This window comes from Hyperolius riggenbachi, chromosome 1 (assembly GCF_040937935.1).
Source record: "Hyperolius riggenbachi isolate aHypRig1 chromosome 1, aHypRig1.pri, whole genome shotgun sequence".
In the NCBI taxonomy this organism is placed as follows: Eukaryota; Metazoa; Chordata; class Amphibia; order Anura; family Hyperoliidae; genus Hyperolius; species Hyperolius riggenbachi.
This window is the reverse complement of record NC_090646.1, coordinates 542119090-542140479: the sequence shown is the minus strand read 5'-3', so window position 1 is coordinate 542140479 and position 21390 is coordinate 542119090. Positions and strand designations below refer to the sequence as shown.

General features: G+C 41.0%; 1 protein-coding gene across 3 annotated transcripts in view; it reads left to right on the top strand.

Annotated features, from left to right (window-relative positions):
- The window catches only part of PRR16 (proline rich 16), a 399363-nt gene that overhangs the window by 286998 nt on the left and 90975 nt on the right, over positions 1-21390 (top strand). For all 3 annotated transcript variants that reach the window (XM_068247078.1, XM_068247090.1, XM_068247082.1), the window contains exon 2: positions 13315-14182. In XM_068247078.1, the coding sequence (XP_068103179.1) occupies positions 13315-14064 (750 nt within the window). In that variant the 3' untranslated portion in view covers positions 14065-14182. The remainder of the gene's footprint in view (positions 1-13314; positions 14183-21390) is intronic.

The window sequence follows — 21390 nt, the reverse complement described above, 5'->3', positions numbered from 1 at the left end:
CAGTCAGTATAGGTAGGTAGCCAGGTATAGGTGTCCCCTGTATAGGAAGCCAAGTAAAGGTTTCACCAGAATAGCTAGGCAAGTATAGGTGGCCCAAATATAGCTAGCCAGGTATAAGGTGCCCCCAGTATTGCTAGCCAGGTATAGGTGCCCCCAGTATAGATAGTCAGGCATTGGTGCCCCCAGTACCCATGGGTACCATAGGTACCCAGGTAGGGCCAATAGGCAGGTATATAACCAAGAGTAGCAATCCCTCTATAGAAATAGGGAATGTTTCATCAAAATTGATCATTGTGGAAAAAAAAACCTCTTTACAGGAATTTGCTAAACTTTTACAAGGATTTACAATGTTGTCCATTATCCAAGTTGTGAGCTGTTACAATGTATTTCGCTCCTAGCTAGCACATGTAACAAAACATTTTTGCCACTTAAACCATAATTACATTCAAAATATTTTTTTGCCTTTTAAATGACTGAGCTATATGGGTCAAATAGCTCATATGATCTCTGCAGAATGCAGATAGAGCTACACTATAGACAAGTGTACCACTGTGTCTGATAGTGCATCCTTATTAGCTTCAGCTGCACATCATCATCATGTCCATGCCCAGAATGGGCATTCCATGTTCTTAGTCCTCTTACAATGCACATGAGGGAGCAATACTTGTCTGTAGTATGAATATTCCTACTTATACTGCTGCATTCTGCAAAGGTTTTGGATCTATTAGATCTTCACAATTATACCGGTCAGCAGGTAACAGTAAATTACACTTTTAGCTCCCAGCCTAGCTTGTGGCAAAACTTTGGACCTGTACCGGTCTAACAGTAATATTGAGTACAAACATCAGAACTGTTGTAGAATAATTGGATTACAGGAAAAAAAATCATCATGAAGTGATAATTTATAATAAAAAGTGTCCTTTTCTGCCATGTATACATCATTTTAAAGCAGGAACTGAGAGGAATATGAAGGCTGAAATATGTATTTACTTTTAAACAATGCAGATTGCCTTGCTGCACTGCTGAGCCTCTGTCTAATAATCTTAGCCATAGACCACGAACAAGCATATGCAGATCAGGTGCTCTAACTGAAGTCTGACTAGATTAGCCACTTGCTTGTTTTAGGTGTGTGACTCAGATACTACTGCAGCCAAATACTGTAGATCAGCAGGATTGCCAGGCAACTGGTATTGTTTAAAAGGAAGTAAATTTGGTTGCCTCCATATCCCACGTCCTTTAAAGACTGAGGCAAATTATTCCATTCAGGAAAGTGTAGAGAGGAGGATTGTGTATGAACTGTGATGTCTTTTGGAGATTTGAGCTGAATACTAATCAAAAAATGAAAGTGATGCATTCCCAGGACAGTTTGTGGAGATGCTTTTTGGTGATTTTTCCCCCAATAGATTCCACTGCTCTTCACTCAGTCATCTGGTACCTGCACAGACGTCTGTGAAACAAACAAAAAAAACACTGTTAGGGCTGGTGCACACCGAGCGGCTTTTTCAGCATTTCTGCAGCCGCTTGCGGCTGCGGATACGCTTGGTCAATGTATCTCAATGGGGTGGTTCACACCAGAGTGGGAGGCGTTTTGCAGAAACGCATACTCCCGGGGTGAGGCATTTTTTGGATTGTGGATGCGTTTCTGCCTCAATGTTAAGTATAGGAAAAATGCAGGCGTTTTTGTTACAGAAGCTGTTCAGTAACAGCTTTACTGTAACAATATCTGAAATCTACTACACCAAAAACGCTTCACAAAACCGCAAAATGCTAGCTAAAACGCTACAGAAAAATAACAAAAAGCGTTTCAAAATCTGCTAGCATTTTGCGGATCTGCTAGCGTTTTTTGGTGTGCACCAGGCCTAAAAGTTAACCACTATTTATTTATCTTTAAGACTACAACAATCAACCTGTTGATTGTTAGTATTTTATTGGTTAGTGTACCTGTACTTAAAGGAGTTATCAGGCAAATAAAAGAAAATAAGTGCTACTTACCGGGGGCTTCCTCCAGCCCCCAGCTACCAGCTCGTCCCTCGCCGCAGCTCTCCCTTCAGCTGTTCGCCGCAGCTCCGTCCCAGTCCCTGGCGATGACGTCAGGGCGACCTTCAGGTCGGCCTGTACTGCACCTGCGCGAGCGGTGCTGTCAATCACCGCCACGTGGGCCGGAGCAGACTGCGCAGGCGCAGAACTACTGTGCCTGTGCAATCCGCTCCGGCCGATGTGGCGGTGATTGACATGCTGCCCGCGCAGGAGCAGTACAGACCGACATGGAGGTTGCTCTGACGTCATCGCCGGGGACCGGGACGGAGCTGCGACGGACGGCTGAAGGGAGAGCTGCGGCGAGGGACATGCTGGGAGCTTGGGGCTGGAGGAAGCCCCCGGTAAGTAGCACTTATTTTCTTTTATTTGCCTGATAACTCCTTTGAATGTGCCTAAAATAACCTAAAATGAACAGCTGTCGTAACCTACCTGTATTACTGATTTTGCTTCTGTTCTAAAATAGAGGCTTTTTATGACCAATGTTTATGTTACAAAAAGGTATGTGACATAGCAATCAACAGCCTGTACTCTGTCCAGTTGTTGTAGATGTTACACTGTTCGATGACAAAAATTGTGTGCAGGAGTACGTGTAATTTTTTCCTGCTTCCAGACACTGCTTCACAGCAGAGCACTCCCTACTGCCATTCGCCAATCATGTGATCATCATGGAGTTTGGGGATCATTTTTGTAGGGTGGCCCTATTAATTTTAGTAAGGCCCCTGCCATTGATAGTGAAAAAGGTGTTCAAAGGAAATCATAAGTAGGCTTGAGATTTACTTACCTGGGGCTTCTTCCAGCCCCCAGCAGTCTATCAGGTCCCTCGGGGTCCTCCCGATCTTCACTGCTGAGCCGCTGTCACAAAATGTGCTGTCCCAGCCATGCAGATTTACTTGATCCTGGTCCTGTGACCAGCAGTGCTCTGAGCATGTGCAGTTTTTAAAACTGGCATTATCCTATGGACTTAAGTTGGAGCACAGCAGTGAGGACCAGGAGGACAGTGAGGGACCTGCCTGATAGACTTCGGGGGGCTGGGAGAAGCCCCGGGAAAGTAAGTCTCACCTTTTTTCCCCTACTTAAAGCACCAATTTTTACACAGCATACAATGAATCCACATAGTTGCTAAGAAATTCACTCTGTGTCTATTTCGTGAGATCAGCCTGTCTAATTAGCCATTATCAGCAAATGTGAATGAAGACTGTGAGCTGTGCTGTGGGCAGGGCCGGGCCGAGGCCTAGGCTGGAGAGGCTCCAGCCTCAGGGCGCAGTGTAGGAGGGGGCGCACAATTCATTCAGCTGTCATTCCTAATTGTGTATGAAGCAGAAAGAAATAAGAAAAGGGGATACATAGCAGTGACTGCAAGCCAGATAACTAGATATTAAGGTGTTGGGGAGGTTGTGGGCCCTGTGGCCCTCTTAGTCTAATAGCAATCAGTGAGTGACAGCTGTGGTGGGAGGGGTGGAGGGGCGCACTTTGGTGTCTCAGCCTTGGGTGCTGGAGGACCTTGTCCCGGCTCTGGCTGTGGGTGCTGTGATAAAATGTGAACACTGAAGGTTAACCCTTTCTGTGCTCCCAGGAATATCCAAGAAGCTAACACTTCAGGGTTATTTCTATAAGTTGTAAAATTGAAATGTTTTTCTTTAATTTAAGGATATTATGCTGTGGCTTATCTTTTAGAGCAGAAAGGAAGCTTTGAGCTTAGGTCCACTTTAAGAAGAGATTAAAGACAAGGATGTAGAAGAAATATGTGCATGAAGCCAAATATAACTTGCTTGTTGCTTTACTTTACACTGTGTACATGATTCTTATACTTTTTGAAAGTCGTGTTAAAAATGAACAGCTTCGCACTTCCACACATCCCATAGATGTTCAGCAAAACGTAGCTTATGTTACATAGACCCTTATGGGCTTCAATATTGCTTGCCGCTCTAAATTAAAATAAAATATATTTCGGTGACTAAAGTAGAACGGTGCCACGCACAATAGCCAAATTATCATGAAAAATGGACAAGTGCTCGCGCGTCATTACGAAGCAATAACTTTCAAATGAGGAATCTGTCAGCCATGGAAGAGCTGTTATGCTGCTGTATCATTTTTTTAAAGAAAGAAAAGCCATTGTGAAACGAGTTATTCTTCAGTGTAATGTCTCCTTAGGATGGATAGCCTGGGATTTAAATGTGTTTGAAATGAGCAATTTTATGTAAAAATAAAAGTACGGAATACGTCCTGCGCTCAAGCTGAGGATATCAATTTTATTAGACATTGCATAGTTTTTGATTTCCCCCCTCCTACATACTTTAACCATATGAACCACTTGACATAGATTAACTCGTCTCTAATGCTGGCCACACATGTAAAGATTTTATAGAAATCTTCTTAGGGCCCGTTTCCACTGGTGTTTGCAATGCGATGCGATCACCGCATTGCATACTGCGGCGGGTACTTTAGGTTGCTGTCTGAAAAACTGGATGCAGCATCATGCAGCCTCCTGTTAGCAACAATGGATGCGTGCTGCGGAAATCTGCAGCATGCTATCCATAATTGTCCCGATTTGCTTCGCCCCGCATCGCGTCCAAAAATTTGCATCAAAGGAAACAGTTCCATTGATTTACATTAGCAGCGGTTTAATTGCAGTGCGATGCGATGATCAGTGTGCAGTGAAAATGGGCCCTTAAAGCAGCATGGACAGCCGAACTATCCAAGGGGAAAAAACACATATACAAGTAGATAAATACTTGTTGTACTTACATAACACATGTATTGCACTGTTCATGTTTTGATTCAGTACATTTTATATAGCAAATAAAGAGAAAACTGTCCCTGGCATTTTTCATTTTGACTTCTTCTGAATAAAGGCAATCCTGATGTCATTTCCTTCCTTACTCCTTTTTTTCTCTTAGAAACTGCACTGCCATATCTAACTTACTTTGTAAACACCTGTGAGCACAGCTTAGATCAGATTTCACCAGCTTCACACTGAACTGCCCTCAGCCAATTAGTTGGGAGCAGGAATGTGGGAGGGGGGATAACAAGCTTCCTTCTGTCGGCAATGTCTGAGGCCTGGAGTCCACTAGGAGCACTTTTCTGAGCACTTTGGGATTTGAAAAGCTCTTGCTAATGTAATTCTGTGGGTGTGATCCCACTTGAGCAATGTGATTTTATAAAAATCCCCCAAAGCACTGCATTAGCAAGAGCTTTTTTAAATCACTAGCACTTAGAAAGTGCCGCTAGTGAGTTTGAGCCCTGACTGAGATAGGATTTATTACAGCACAAACACTTCTGATTAGATTGGAATGCTTGCAATTCAGGGTTACATTGCAGGCTGCATAATAAACAAAGAGCAGTGGGGAAATGCAATTTGATTTGGTGGCTGACAATTTCACTTTCAACTATCAATTTTAAGAAGATCACTAAATAATTGTTTGAATGTTTTAAAGCATTAAATTAATTCAGTGCAATCCAGATCTCCTGGCTCTGCAATTTGATGAAACTTTCTTATTTGACAAAGGAAATGTTTCTGTTAAATTGTTTATTTCTAATTGATCAATTAGAGTTTGAATATATGAAATCATTATATTGCTTCTAAAGTGCCATAGAGCAATCACAACGGAAATATGTGTAAGCAGGCAGGCCATACATAGATCTTTTTTGGCATTTATCATTTGGATGGAATAGGTTGGCCATCTATTGCCTCAGCCTATTCAATCCATTCATTTTTAATCAGTTGGGGCAGTTTATTGATCAAAAGATCCAACATGTCCCTGTGTGAGAGGAGCAGAAGCAGTGGGAAAATGATGGCTCATATTGTTGCATGGCAGCAGGGGTGTAGCATTAGCCCCTGCAGCCCCAGTCATTGCAAGGGTGCCGGGACAGCTTTTGTGAGTTGCAAAGCCTGGCAGTGGAAGCAGTATACGTAACCTGTAGTCAGTGGAGCTAGGTACTAAAGGACATCCCTTTACTCCTTTGTCCAGCCGCACCGTAGAGTGTAACTCCTTATGGCTCCTGTCTCTGCATGTCATGTGACGTCAGGGAGCCGCAAGTAGCTACAGTAATAAAGAGAGGAATGAAGAGGACATGTAGCTAGCTCTGCTGACTACAGGTAATGTATTCTGCTCTCTCTGGTGGCCAGGGAGGGGGGATGCAGGGATTGTGCAAGGGGCATGGCAAGCTCAGTTTTCGGGTTCTAGGTACAGTGTAATGCTTGACTTATAATATGATTGATGCTGAATTGATTTCTTATGAAATCTATACAAATTAGGTTTGTTTTGTGTTGTAGCAATCAATCACAATCTGATCAAATTCCAATTGAATAGAACTTGATAGATTTGGCATATCAGACCATAATCGTCCTGTGAGAGTCAGCACAGGTCTCATATCCGACACCCTACCTAGCTGCTATTATTCCTTTGATACATACATTGTGCCATATGCACTCTGTTTGTGTGCAGGTAAAATCAATAGGAAGCTATCATTTCCATTTCACATAGTCTCATTGAACTCCCACTAACAAGTCACTGGTACTGTATAACATGTTCATAGCTCTATAAACCTGATTTAGTTTATTTATGCCATTGAAAGGGCAATGCTTATGTATAATGTGCTGTACCTGCAACTACCAGACTGCAGTTTACTGCAGCTGTTTCAGTCAAAAAGGTGCTTTTCTGATTTATTGCTCTGTATTACTGAAGTTGGTTGTAACGATTGTAATAATATTTTGGTGTAGCAACATAGACGTCTGATTATGTGGTGATCTGCAGAATCACCAATAATACAGACGCTATACCTGATTATGTGGTGATCTGCATAATCACCAATAATGCAAGAATAGCTAACAGGAACACAGAATGAGATGTGCTTGGTGCAACAGTAACTGATTAGTTTAATGAGACCTCACCAGAGGAGCTGGTGGGTACTATCAGAAACAGTAACTGAGTAGATTTAACTAAACCTCACCAGATGAGTTGGTGGGTACTATCAGAAAAGCACCTCACCAGTGGCAAGGGCCCACTGGTGAGTAGAGAGGTCAGACAGGCTAGGTTCGGCAACTGAGAGGCAGATACAGTACAGAATCAGTAGGCAAAAGAGTAGTAGGTATTCAGGCAGAGGATCAGCAACTAGATCAGATGGGCAGAGGTACAGAAACGTTAAGCAATAGCGGAGTCAGAGATAAGCCAGAGTCATACACAGAATATCAATAATAATACAATAAACAATAGTCCTAGTCTTGTGTGAAATTCCTGGTTTCCTCCCAGATCAAAGCACACTGGATACTAGTCTAAGGTCTGAGCGCTAACAAGTATGTATTTGCAACAGCAGACAGGTTGCGAGTGAATCGTGAAGGCTTAAGAAGCAGAGGAGGCCTCACAGCCGCGCCCACTACAATTAGCCAATCCTGAGCGGCGTGAGTCCCCTCTGACGTCAGCAGACCAGCGGGTCAGCTGACGCGCCTCCTCCCAGCATAAAGGTCCTGTCTACGCGCGCGGCCACACGATACAGCAACCCTATGTGCTAATGACAATTCCGTCCTCGGCGTGCTAGACGCCGACAAAATGGAAAAAGTCTCCAAGCAGGGAACTGAGGCGGCTGCGGAGACACCCTGCGTGCACGCAGCCGCAGATGTTACATTGGTACATGGTGACAAAGGAGATTCAACTTCAAGTCAAATGCACCTCTATCTATTAATGTCCCAGTTTAGGCACTTTTTTCCTGTTTAAAGAACACCTTAACTTAAAAAAATAATGGCTAATTACTTACCTGGGGCTTCTTCCAGCCCCCTGAAGTCCTCCTGGTCCCTCGCTGTCATTCCATGATGGTCCTTGTAGCCACTGTCCCCCTCCGATCGCTTCATGTGCAGCATTGTTTCACGCACCTCCTCCATCATGCTCCAGTGATCGAAAAGAAAATAATTGCCACTGCGCATGTGCAGTATACTCTGAGCTGCGGGAGCAGAATAGAGGAGATGCTTGGTCAGCGCCATGCATGCGCAGTGGCCGGCAACTCGCCGAGTCGTCCGGCTTAGGGAGGGAGACAGTGAACGATTGTTGCAATGCAGAATCACAGGAAGGGAGCAGGAGGACTTCAGGGAACTGGAAGAAGCACCAGGTAAATAACTAGCAAATGTTTTTACAGTTAAGTTTCCCATTAAGCATATGCATTTAACAGAGCATTCACTAAATTAGCTATCTATAAAAATTTTGTTTATAAAATAATTATTTTTTTCTCAAATTAAAATTGTACCAATTTGTAAATCCTTATCTCCTCAGTCTGAAACACGCCCACCCCTTAGGACACATTGGTATGCATGGAGGGGAGTGATTGGCTTGCCAGTTTAAGTCATATCCCCCTGTGGACAGCCTTTCATAACTGCTAAGTTTCATACACATGTACAAGGACTGTTGTCTGCAGAGATCTGCACTCTAACCCTCAGGTGACAGTACAGGAGTGCTAGACAGGGGAGTCACTAGGCTAGAGGCTAAGGATGCGTCTGCAGCTGGGGGGGGGGGGGGAGATAATGCACATCTTACTATTAAACTTATAGCCATAAGATATTCCATATCTTAATCCCTCTCACTGCAAAGAAAGCCTTTCTATGTCGACAAAAAATGTTTTCCTTCAAACGCAGATCATGTCCCCCTACTTCTTTGCACAAGCCTAAGGATGAAAAGCTCATCTGCCAAGCTTTTATATTATCATTATTAAATATAATAACTAGCCATACAAGTGTCTAACCCAAAGACTGCACAGGTCAGCTTGGGTTTAAAGAGAATCTGTACTCTAAAATTTTTACAGCAAAAAGCATACCATTCTATTCATTATGTTCTCCTGGGCCCCTATGTGCTGTTTTTGCCACTCTCTGCTGCAAACCTGGCTTGTAATTGCCAGTTTTAGGCAGTGTTTACAAACAAACTAACCAGCTTGTGATAGGCTCACATAAGCAGAGTGTGTGAGTCATACAGAGCCTGCAGGGGGCCTGGAGGGGGTGTGTATAGCTTCTGCCAATGACAAGCAGTGCAGCACATTCCACACATTCCAGCCTCTGCTGACAGAGCCGACAGAAGAGAGAAGATTAGATCATATAACAGACATAACACAGCTACTGTGCAATTAGGAATGGCTGCAGTAAGCCAGAGCACATTAGAACAGGCAAAGGAACTTATAGGATAGAAGTACTACTACTAAGGCTGAAAATTTTGTTACAGAGTCTCTTTAAGATGAATATGTATCATATACGGAATTTTAACTTACCTATGATATGTACAGTGTACTTTTACGTTATTAATGCCCCGAATACAGATTTACCTAGGTATTCCAGAATGCAGAATCATCAGGAATATGGCTTGATACAGTGTTGAGCAAATGCTAAGGAAAATGCCAAATACTGGGATATGAAGGAACATTTAATTTTCCTGGTTATTTAATAAAAGTACAAGAGATTGACATGAAAGAACTTTGCACAGAGATTTGGAAAGATTGCATGCATTAGATGAGCTGGCGCTTCTAGGATACAAATTACCCTCATTTCTGTGTCAACGAAAGGATATATATTGCCCTTAAGATATTACTAAAAGAAGGAATCAGAATTGCAAATACAATTTTTCAGTGAGGTGGAATTGGAGATTTTTCTTCATAAAGATAACTTGTTATTTAGTGATAAAGAGGCTTGACATTTTAGGCAAAATATTTAACCAGTCTTCACCTTAAGGAAGAAAACAGAAAGGGACACCGGGAGTCTAATATAGTGTAGTATGTAGTATAACCAGGTTATGGAGAAAGACAAAATGTGTGCGCCTCTGTTGGCGCTAAGCAACTACACTGACCAGTACTAGTTATTGCTCCCATTATTGCCTGATGAAGCGGTTTAATCTTGCGAAACACGTTACATTGTGGAGTGTATAAATACTATACATTTGAATGTTGACTAACAAATCAACCAATTCGGTGTCTACTTACGGGGGAGGCAAGTCCGCCACTACCTCCTCTTTTAAATGGTTTTTAACGATTTTATCCTGATACTGGCGCCTTTGTTCCATCCTTGCTACAGTCTTCACCTTAAACACAACATATCAAAAAGTAATGGGCAAAGTAGACACTACGGCCTGCTTCCACTCACTTTTTCTTTTAAGTTTTCCCCTGGAAGATAATTTTTCATATTTTTTCTGTTTAAAATAACGTTTCCGCACTCTGCAATTGAAAAAGTGCCAAAACGTAGGTGAAAAACTACTGTCAAAATTATTCTGAGTATGTTCTTGCTTGCTGGTGGCTTAAAAAGCATTTTATTCATAAGATGTAAAAATATCACCCAGGAGAAAACTTAGGAGAAAAAGTTAATTGGATTGGGCCCTACATGGCGGTGGAACATGATAGTAAATCAGTGATGCTTCCATGAACATGCAAGATTGCAACTAATGTCTGTTTGTAGTTTTACCCAGTGGAAAGTGACTCAACATGACAGTCAAATGAACCATGACTACAAACTGTGACTGATTGTTGGATGACACTCATTCCGTGGTCAGATATCCACAGGGAGATGATTCTCCAACATCAATGTTTTGGAATTCTCAGCTTCACCAACATATCCATAACTTTGTATATTCCTGATGTTATATTGTGCCTTGTTTGCAATAGGAGACTTTATCAGTCTATCTTGCTAGAGACCCATAGCTTAATAAGTACAGTAGAGTCCCTGTTATCTGGCATAGCCAGGGATTGTCTGATACCGGTTGGGGGGGATTAGTGTGACTCTTCCATCCCCCAACAATTGCTGGCTGTTCTGCTGCATCTTCTGTACAGCTACCGATGTATGTCACGTGACCCGATGCATGTCAGGTGACTCACATCGGGAGCCTACGGAAGATGCAGCAGACCAGCCAACAGCTGTAAGAAGAGCCTGTACCTCTCATACATCTTTACCGCTGTGTGCTGTTCTGTATTAGTAAGATAAAGGGAGAAAGACCCCATCGCCCCCTGGTTTATTGCCAGTTACTTGAGGTTGCCGGTTACTTGAGTTCCAAATAATGTATTTTTGGATCTTTCTGTTATTCAGCTATGTATTCCCTTACGTTATAGATTTAACTGTAGTATAAAAACATTTTACTATGCTCATATAGTTTATTGTGCAGATTATATGTATATTGATGTGACAAAGACATTTCTTTTTCTGAATTCAGTCTGTTGATGCTGTTAGTGAAGGACATGTCATGGTGCCTGGTGCTTTGTAAAAGGAATGTATCTTCTTGTACCCTGTGTACAAATGCAAATGTGAAGAGAGCCACGGGTTGCATACAACAACTTGCTTCTACTTTAGATACTTTTGTAATAAATTAAAAGATAACATTTATTAATTATTTTCATGAACACAGTTTCAAATAATAGACAACAGAACACAGTTTCAAATTATAGACGAAGACGACTAAACAAAATGTCAAAGTCTGGTATCAAAAGTAAAAATACGGTGTTCACTTAACTAATTAAAGCAAACCTAAGCCAGCTAGGAAAAACAAATTATATATTTACCTAGATAGAGGGAAGCCTCCTCAACCCCACCACCGCTGGACCTGTTTTAGTTTACATCTGTGCTTCCCTTCATGCCACCGTAGTGCACCTGCGTCTGCACAGTCGCACACAGCGGCTCATAACAGAGCAGTTTCGACAAACTCCACAGACGTGGCCGTACTCATGCAGGTGCTGTCCGGATGTGCTTGTACGTGCGGGGTGCCAGGCCATACGGATATGTTCATAGGGTCCAGGTACTGCAATGGTGGGTCAAGGAAGAGATGAAAAGCATCTGTACTATCCATAGGCTTCCCTCTACCTAGGTTAGCAGGTAGTACCAGCTTGGGTTCACCTCCTTGCGACCGCCTAATGTCAGTTGGTGGCCGCAAGGTGGTCTGCCCAGAACGCCAAAAGGCATCAAGTCCTGGGGGAGGAGATTAGCATGGTTTGCACGCGCGGATGTGCATGCATCCCTGCTTGAGTGACAGAGCTCCTCTCCATCAACATTCTACCAGTGGCAATCGTTGCTGGTGAACTGTAAAAAAAAAGTTTATTTTGCTTGTACAGCACTGCGATCTACCGCAGCGCTGTACTGGGGATAGCCCTGTCACTTGGCTGTCCCCTGGAGAGGCTCCAAACGCGATTCCCTCTAATAGGCTGATGCCAATGAGAGAGGATCGCTCTGATTGGTCCTCGGGGGAGGGAGAAATAAAAATAAAATATGCGTTTTGATTAATTAATTAATAACAATTAAATAAATTAAAAAAAATTCAAAGCCTGGAGCCTCGATCAGAGCCCACCAACAGAAATCTCTGTTGGTGGGCAGAAAAAGGGGGGGGGGGTTAATTTGGGTGCTATGTTGTATGGCTCTGCAGCAAGCTGTTAAAGCTGCAGAGCACTGAATTGTAAAAAATAGCTTGGTCATTAGGGGGGTGTAAGCCTGTAGTCCTTAAGTGGTTAAGTATAAGACAATCTAAGTTTTTATTATGCGCAAAGGTGTACAGAGGCGCCGGAAGGATAAAAGTAACTAAAAAGTTTAAAATTGTTTTGGTTGTGGTGGTGGACCAGCCAACCATAAACAGACAAGGCTGTCGGTTTTTGAAAACATATATACAGTTTATTCGATTACTCCCAATACAAGGTCGCAACGCGTTTCACGGGAAATAACCCGCTTCTTCAGGCAATAAAAGACAGGAGCAATACACAGCGTATCGTCTAGATGATGCTTGGCACCTCTCAGAGGTGCCAAGCATCATCTAGACGATACGCTGTGTATTGCTCCTGTCTTTTATTGCCTGAAGAAGCGGGTTATTTCCCGTGAAACGCGTTGCGACCTTGTATTGGGAGTAATCGAATAAACTGTATATATGTTTTCAAAAACCGACAGCCTTGTCTGTTTATGGTTGGCTGGTCCACCACCACAACCAAAACAATTTTAAACTTTTTAGTTACTTTTATCCTTCCGGCGCCTCTGTACACCTTTGCGCAATCAGAAATCCACCCTTGGTGGAAGGGTGACCTACCCTACTACTTCCCTCTATCTACAGAGAGCGACGTTTTACTCCTGAGTGGGGACAGGCTTATTCTCCGCACCTGCCTGAACAGTGGTTGCCTTGGAGGCAACCCTGGTTTGTGAGTATATTACTTACATTTCATACTACTTTCATCCCTTTTTAATACATACTACACTATATTGGGCTCTCGGTCTTCTCTCTTTTTTAAGTTTTTATTATGTTTGTCAAACTTTGCATGCTGCAGGTTGGTAACTACCTTTTCTTTGTTCTGCAGGTGGTTGACCAAATTGACACATTGACTTCAGACTTGCAGCTGGAAGAGGAGATGACAGACAGCTCCAAAACAGATACATTGAACAGCAGCTCAAGTAGCACAACAGCTTCCAGCATAGACAAGAGTAAAGTTCGAGCCAATGCACCTTTAATAAATCCACCTGCACATCCAGCCACTGTCCTGACAGTACTTAGGAAGCCTAATCCACCACCACCTCCTCCACGGCTAACTCCAGTGAAGTTTGAAGAAACTCAAAGGTTAATTAATTCCACCAACACGCTAAAGAATAATCCAGTGTCACTTAGAAATGGTGGCTTTCCTGGCGGACCTGTCAAACTTCCTAATGGTGATGTATGTGCAATTCATAATATCAAAGTAGATAAAATGACAGGACAGTCTCTGACACACAGGACAGAAAAGGACAGGTGTTCTCAGGCTACAACAAGAGAACGAGTACGTTTTAGTGAAAATGTTCTATATCATGGCTACTGTCCAGACTGTGATGTTCGATCAGAAATGAAAAACAGAGATGTACATCTTCATGGAGAGCCTGTCCACTTAGCAACAAAACTTCCCCACCACTGTCCATTACCACCTCCACCCAAACCGCCGTACCCTGTGGAAAATGGTGGATTGGGAATTAACAGTGGTGTTTGTCAACCTCCTTTAAAGCCTGGAAGTCAACCTCCTCCAATTGCACCAAAACCACAAAAAACTATATTGCGGAAATCAACCACTACCACAGTGTGATTATTTTTTATATTTAGTTTTGTTTTATAAAAGTATAAAATATTTGTAATGATGAGCACTTTAAAGCAATAAAGCCCAGCTTGAACCCTCCTATCTGCAGAAGTGTCATAATCACTTGGTAAGTAGTTTTTTTTATTTTAAATAGACTGGAAAAGTAAAATAAATAACCAACTGTGGGCCATATGCAATTCACTTTTTCACCTGAGTTTACACCTAGGTGATATTTTTATAACTTGTTTATAAAATACTATTTAAACCCCCAGCAAGCAAGAAAATATTCAAAATAATTTTAATAGTACTTTTTCGCCAACTTCTTGGTACTTTTTCAGTTGTAAAATGCTGAAAATGTATTTTAAGAAGAAGATAAAAATTATCACCTAGGAGATAACTCAGGAGAAAAAATAATTGCATATGGGCCTGTGTGTTTATATATTTAACCTTTGGGGTCATATGCAATTCACTTTTCCTCCTGAGTTTTCCCCTAGGTGATATTTTCACAGCTTGTAATAAAATGTCTTTTAAGCCACCAGCAAGAAAGAGAATACTCAAAATACATTTTATAGTACTTGTTCGCCAACTTTTGGGTACTTTTTTCATTTGTAAAATGCTCAAATTTTAGTTTAAAAATGAAAAATAACTCAGGTGTAAAAGTTAATTGCACATGGGCCTTGGAGTTTAAAATAAGCAATATACCAATAGAAAAATATAAATACTTTAAAAAAAAATGTTATAAATGTATTATTCTCACCATACAGTGAAATTTAGAAGTTCATCATGATGTCATATTCGCCATGTCATACACTTAGGATAGTGTTTCATCTAGATATGGTGTTACCAACCTCATTGATCATGCAACCACAACTGGGGTTTCTGATTACATAGGATATTGCTCAGCTAGTCAAGTTATGATTTTCTTGGACACTCCACCAACAAACCCTTTTAGATAAACAATAATACACCACAGATATTCAATCTCATTTGCAAAGAATACAAAAAGTGGTAAACTTTGACATTTTAAAATACATTTCTGATGGATGTCCCAAGAAGTTGAGAAAAAATTGTTGGGTAAACAGCAAAAAGCTGGAAAATCAGTTTTATGGTGGCCATACATGGTACAATTTTTTCATCCAATCTTACCATTTCTATGTAGTATAAGGGTAAATTAAGTGAATATATTGAAAGGATAATTTAGACAGTTACCTTATATTACATAGAAATGGTAAGATTGGATGAAAACATTGTAACATGTATGGCCACCATGGGTAAATAATTCTACATGATTTACTGCATTAAGCAGGACCTTTGCTGAGACAGTAGCTGGGGAAAAAAATAAATGAAGACATTGCAAATTGTGAAGCTAAAAAAAAATCGAAGTTTGTTTGATCCACTGAGAGTCTGCAGGCCATTATCTTTACTACTGGCAGGCATGAAAAAACTTGACAGCACCAACTGCTCTTATCTGTAAACATACCCATTTACAATGTGATAGGCTTAGCGGTTGATATATACATATATGCACAGAGGGAAATAATGTTTGCATGGAAGTTAGCAACAGCGCTTATCTCCCACATTGCAATGAAGTTCGCGGATAGGAAACTGTCATGGCCAAGAGAATGACATCACACTATGGGAGAGGTTTCATCTCACTCACTACCAGCCATACAGAGGTCCTTGATGAACTATAAGAGAAAAGGTAAAGATTTATCATGGGAAAAGGGGTCTCAGCTAATAACTGGGATGAAGTTCAATTTGCATTAAGGTTCCTCTTTAATGAAAATGAGAGGGAATAGTATTATGCAATGACAGACAGTTCCAACCTCAGACAGCCACTAACTAGCTCATTACAAAAACTCTCCCAAGCTGGAATTCTTCTCCCACTGAAACTGTTTTCAAGTGTATATGAAAATAAATGATTCTCTGAACATTTTGGAAAAACCATGGCAAAATACCATAGATCCAAAATAAATTGACTTATTACCTGTCATGTAGAGAGTATATTATACGGCATCATGCTGTACCTTAGTGGATCCTAGAGTTTGACATTTGCAGTAAGTACTTCTTTCTGAATAAGGTTATAAAGTAGAGCAGCATTTTTTACCTATGAACATAACATGTCCTTGTAATTTCTCTTCATTGGTGTATTTGTTTTTCTGGTCTAGTTTTTCTTATGAAGATAGCAATGTTTTCAACTATTTGATTACAGATGGCAATATTAGTCTGAGTAACTTACAGGTCATGGGCCGTGTGTTTTGAAGTTATACCTAGCATTAGATTTAACAGTTGCTTTGAGCTCATTTGTGTTTTAATTGCATTAAAAAAGATCTTTTTATTTTAGTTTGCAGCCGGCTATGCAAGTCTAAATGGACCTTTAAAGTGTACCCGAGGCAATATGTAACATGATGAGATAAACGTGTATGTACAGTGTCAAACATATTAATAACCAGGAGGTTTTGCTTGTTTTATTTTGCTGCCTGAAAGAGTTGATTTTTAGGCATGGAAGTGACAGCTTCTGTCTTGCCAGTACCCTGTCGTAAATTTAGTAAACATCACTGATAAGCAAATTACAGGCATAAAAGTTTTCCCGGCAGAATATAACTTCTGAGGGCAGGGAGAGATAAAATACATGAGCTATTGACCTTTTTCTAACTCTGAGACACTTAGGCCTCTTGCACACTGCAAGTGATTCCGATTCAGATTCCGCTTTTTAATCAGTTTTTACATCCTATTCAGATTCCGATTTGCAGTTTGCTCCCTGCACACTGCAAATCGGAATCTGAATCGGATGTAAAAACTGATTAAAAAGCGGAATCTGAATCGGAATCACTTGCAGTGTGCAAGAGGCCTTAAAGGGACTCCAAGCACCTCTCATGGGTATGCCTTTAAGCATACCCATGAACAATTTAGTGTGTCAGCACACTTACCAGGCACTTGTTTTATCCAAACTCCCTCTGGTATTGCCCTTATAAAATGCATGGGGCCAGACGACTTCCATCAAAATTATGCTATGAACCCCCTGGAGGAGCCTCTTGCAATGGCCATGCATGTAACTTCCTCTTCCTGCTTCCTTCACTTGTCCAATGGCCATGTGTGTCACTTCCTCCTCCTGCTTCATTCAGTGTTGCACTTCTATAATAACACAGAAGACAGGTATGACCCAGAAGTTATAACACAACCAAGATGGCAGCCGCAATTTTTAAACTGATATCAAACAAAAACTATTGAAAGAGGAGGGCACAAGCTACAGAACGGTATGCATCTTTAAGTACTGTGCAGTGCTGGTCGGAGTGCCTTTAATAGGCTGCCTTTTATTAGCAACAGTAAAACATTTAATCCACTTTGTAAATGTTTAAATATAAAGAAAACCATGGGATACATAAAAAGTAATATTTAGGAGTAGGAGGATAAATATAATTGTTTACCTCATCAGTTTATTTTTACCGCGGGTTCACATTAAGCTCTGAGAGCAGTGTGTTTGACATTGTTATGCACTTTATACAGTACTGTCCAGTAGAAACTAGTAATGCCCATATGCTTGAATTCGTTATTAGGTGTGGAGTGTCTATTTTAGCTTACAAATCAAGGTAATCTTAATACGATTTTGTAATGTATAGAAGTAAACTGGAAAAATGGGCAGGGATGGGTGTTCCTTTTTTATTTGTTTGTGGGGGGGGGGGGGGGGGGTTCAAACAATTCTGGAATTTTACCTTAATCTAAGTAATAAAAATACCTTCGCATGTCAATGTACAGCCTTTCCAAACTTCACAATAGGTTTGGCTTGCCAACATTACTCATTTGTATGTGCAAACTGCTCACAAATGCATAAATAATTACCTGCACAAAGCAGGTAAGATGTTAAGATGCTCTTTTTCCACAACTGAACTATTGGTTCCAGCAGGAACTGGCATTTTCATTTTCTGTTAGGACCTTCTTTAAAGGTGTGATTTCTGTATGTACATAAAAGCTGTTTGAGTAAGCTGAAATGTTGCCCAGAACGGCAGTGAAAAATAATATCCAAAGTCTAATTTACATATAACACTGCTTATGGTGCTTAGTGGCCATGTTGGTCCTATGGTTCACTAATAATTAGGATTCATCTTCAGCTTCTCTATCCGTCTCATTTCTATGACGCCACCTAGTGGTCCCTCACGTTACGTGTGCCACTGCAAGACATCATAGAGAAGATACTCATGGTAGAGAAGCGTAAGATGAATCCTGGCGGTAGAACGAGTGAGTGAACTCTGCAGATAACGGGGACACTCAGGGGATGTACGGTAACTATACGTACTGCTTTGGTGGGGGAATACCGGGGGAAACAGCTGTAAATACTGCTTTGTCAGGGAGTAACTTGCCACTGGAAAATTAAGGGAAAACATCTGCATGTACTGGTCCAGCACATCCCGGGAACATACAGTAAAAATCTACATATGCATACTGCTCTGGCCAGGGGACAATTGAGGAGAAACAGTTGCCCAGCGGATGTGTTTTCTTTTATGGAACAGCTCATTAATGATCTCTAATCAAAGGGCAATTTACTCTATGGAGCTGCTTTGCCTTTTACAGGGCATGCACTATGCACGTACGTATATGCATTGCACAGAGAGTGGAATAAGAGCCAGTGGTCAAACCATATATGTTCAGCTGAAGATACTGGGGGCAGGGCCTGGGTTAGTGATCAGAGAGCCCTAAGAGGTCCTCAGTAGGTGCAGCATTTCCTATTCTTGGCCTATGCTTGGGTTAATTTTTTTTCTGTGTTTTGGGGTAAAAGTTGGAGGGGGGGGGGTCAGTTTATACTCGAATCAACTTATTCTTGAGTATATACGGTATATTAAAAAGAGGAGAAAGAAAAAACAATGTTTATTATGGGTAATATAATATTTTTCCTCCCATGTCCCATGATATTAGTGTTTATTTTTTGTTTATCCCCTGCACTTTGTTTCTATAGAACTGCAATGTTATAATTAAATTCACTATCCACCTAATATCTGCCTTGTTGTCAGTGACTGACTGTATGCGTTCCAATTATTCACCCATCCTGGAATATTATATGTCACATATGATTAATGCCCAGAAATGCTGCGTCTGTACTCATAGAACAAGTTGTAAAGTCCATAACTGAAAGTTAATATAAATAAAGGAAAGAAATGCAGTGCAATAAATCCTATAGGGGTTTATTCATAAATCAATAATTCTTAGTCCATAAGGATGTGCAAGAGCCTTTTCTCTCCAGCACATCCTGTGTGTGAATTCAATCATTAGGGGCAAAGGCACAAAAATGTTTTGTTGTGTTACAGCATACCTTTTTATTAATGTTTATCTGTTTAAACTATTATAATTGTTATCAGCTGGCCACAAACAAATCAATTACTGGTCAGTCAGGTACCTACGCGAGCGGACACTTTGATGTTACTGCTGTAAAGGTGTGTATAAATTGTGTGTGCGTTGGGGGGTGTTGTGGCGGTTTCTGTTGGTCAGGTCAGGGGGCGCTGGTGCTAGTTGGGCTTGCAGGGGTATAACTACAGGGTAGTAGCCCCTGCAAGCGCGTGCAAGGGGGGGGGGAGTAAGAGCTGTGAGAGTGCCCCAACTACTACTTCACTACTTTCGATAAAGGCATCCATCCTCCAGATAAGATGTTTTTGTGGCTAAGCTTGATATTGGTGGGAATATAACGATATCCACAATTGTTTTATGACCCTTTACAAGACGGGACCCCATGCTGTGATGGTCACCAGGGGTAGGCAAGGGTAAGGGTGTTAACATTGGGGGGCACCATCAGTTTTGCTGTGGGTCCCCATGATTTGTACTTATACCCCAGGGGCCTGAAGAGGAAAATGTACAAATCTGGCATTAAAGAGGAACTCCAGTGAAAATAATGTAATAAAAAAGTGCTTCATTTTTACAATAATTATGTATAAATTATTTGGTCAGTGTTTGCCCATTGTAAAATCTTTCCTCTCCCTGATTTACATTCTGACATTTATCACATGGTGACATTTTTACTGCTGGCAGGTCATTCCACTGGAAGTAGCTTCTGCTTGCTTATTTGGCAGTTGGAAACAGCTGTAAGCAGCTATGTCCCACAATGAAACGAGGTTCACAGACAGGAAACTGCCAGGACCATGGTCCTCACAGTTTCCTGTAGGAGGGGTTTTACCACAATATCAGCCATACAGAGCCCCCTGATGATCCGTTTAGAAAAAGGAATATATTTCTCATGTAAAAGGGGGTATCAGCTACTGATTGGGATGAAGTTCAATTCTTGGTCACGGTTTCTCTTTATGTGTTAGACCTCATGATGTCCTGGAGCAATAAGCTAAAAATAAGAGTTTATGCATAGATGTACTTAGTCATGATGACAAGTCCACGCTCATTGTATACATTCATTCTATATGTAGAAGGTCTTAGTAAACAATAAGTAAGTCGAGAAACATAATAAGCAAGGAATTCTTGTTGTTACTTAGTAACCAAGTTATTGTGTTTCTCCCATATCTGCAAACCTTTGAAAGCTCATCTTAATATAATGTATACTCTAGGCAGAATTAAGGATGATAGAAAATGCTTCCTTTCATGACTTACAGAAAGCATAAATGCAAAGGAATCATTTGTAAGCAGTAATATCTCTCCAAGATGCATGCATCAGCATGCAAAGTGATGTCTATTGTAAATTACAGCACATGAAACACTTTGTGCTTTATTTAATCAGAAAATAAGTATGCGGCAGAGGTAAAACTGCATCAAATTTTATGAAGCAGTTCACATTATGCACGAGCACACAAGGCCATTACTTTCCAGGATACATTACAATCTTATGTGTAAGTGCATATTTTTTTTCTGTTTTGCCCGGTCTCTAATTATTCATGAATTGAAGACTATAGATTAACTGCCACTATGTCATTCCTGCTGCGCATTCTTTTGCCACAATTCATTGTGTGCGCTTCACCAGACATCCAATGATAATTAGACCTCTGTTTAGTGATCTGGGGCAGAGCGCAATCATGTGTAATAATCCATGTCAGAGAACCAGAAGTGGATTTACCACAGCTTGGTGAACACAAATTCCCTGGAGGAGTTTATGGTGGGGTTCCCCTTTACAGATGTCTACCTCCTCAGGTAGAAGTACCCCGTATCCATTTCAAAGAGTTGAAAGAAAAATAAAAACATAACCATGTAATTTAAAGCAGGAGGATTAGCCATACTGTGCCAGAAAAAAAACACACATGTATAAGTAGATAAATACTTGATCTACTTACATAACAGATGTACTGTACTGTCCATGTTTTGATTTCAGTGAATTTTATATAGTAAATTAAGAGAATTCTGTTCCTGGCA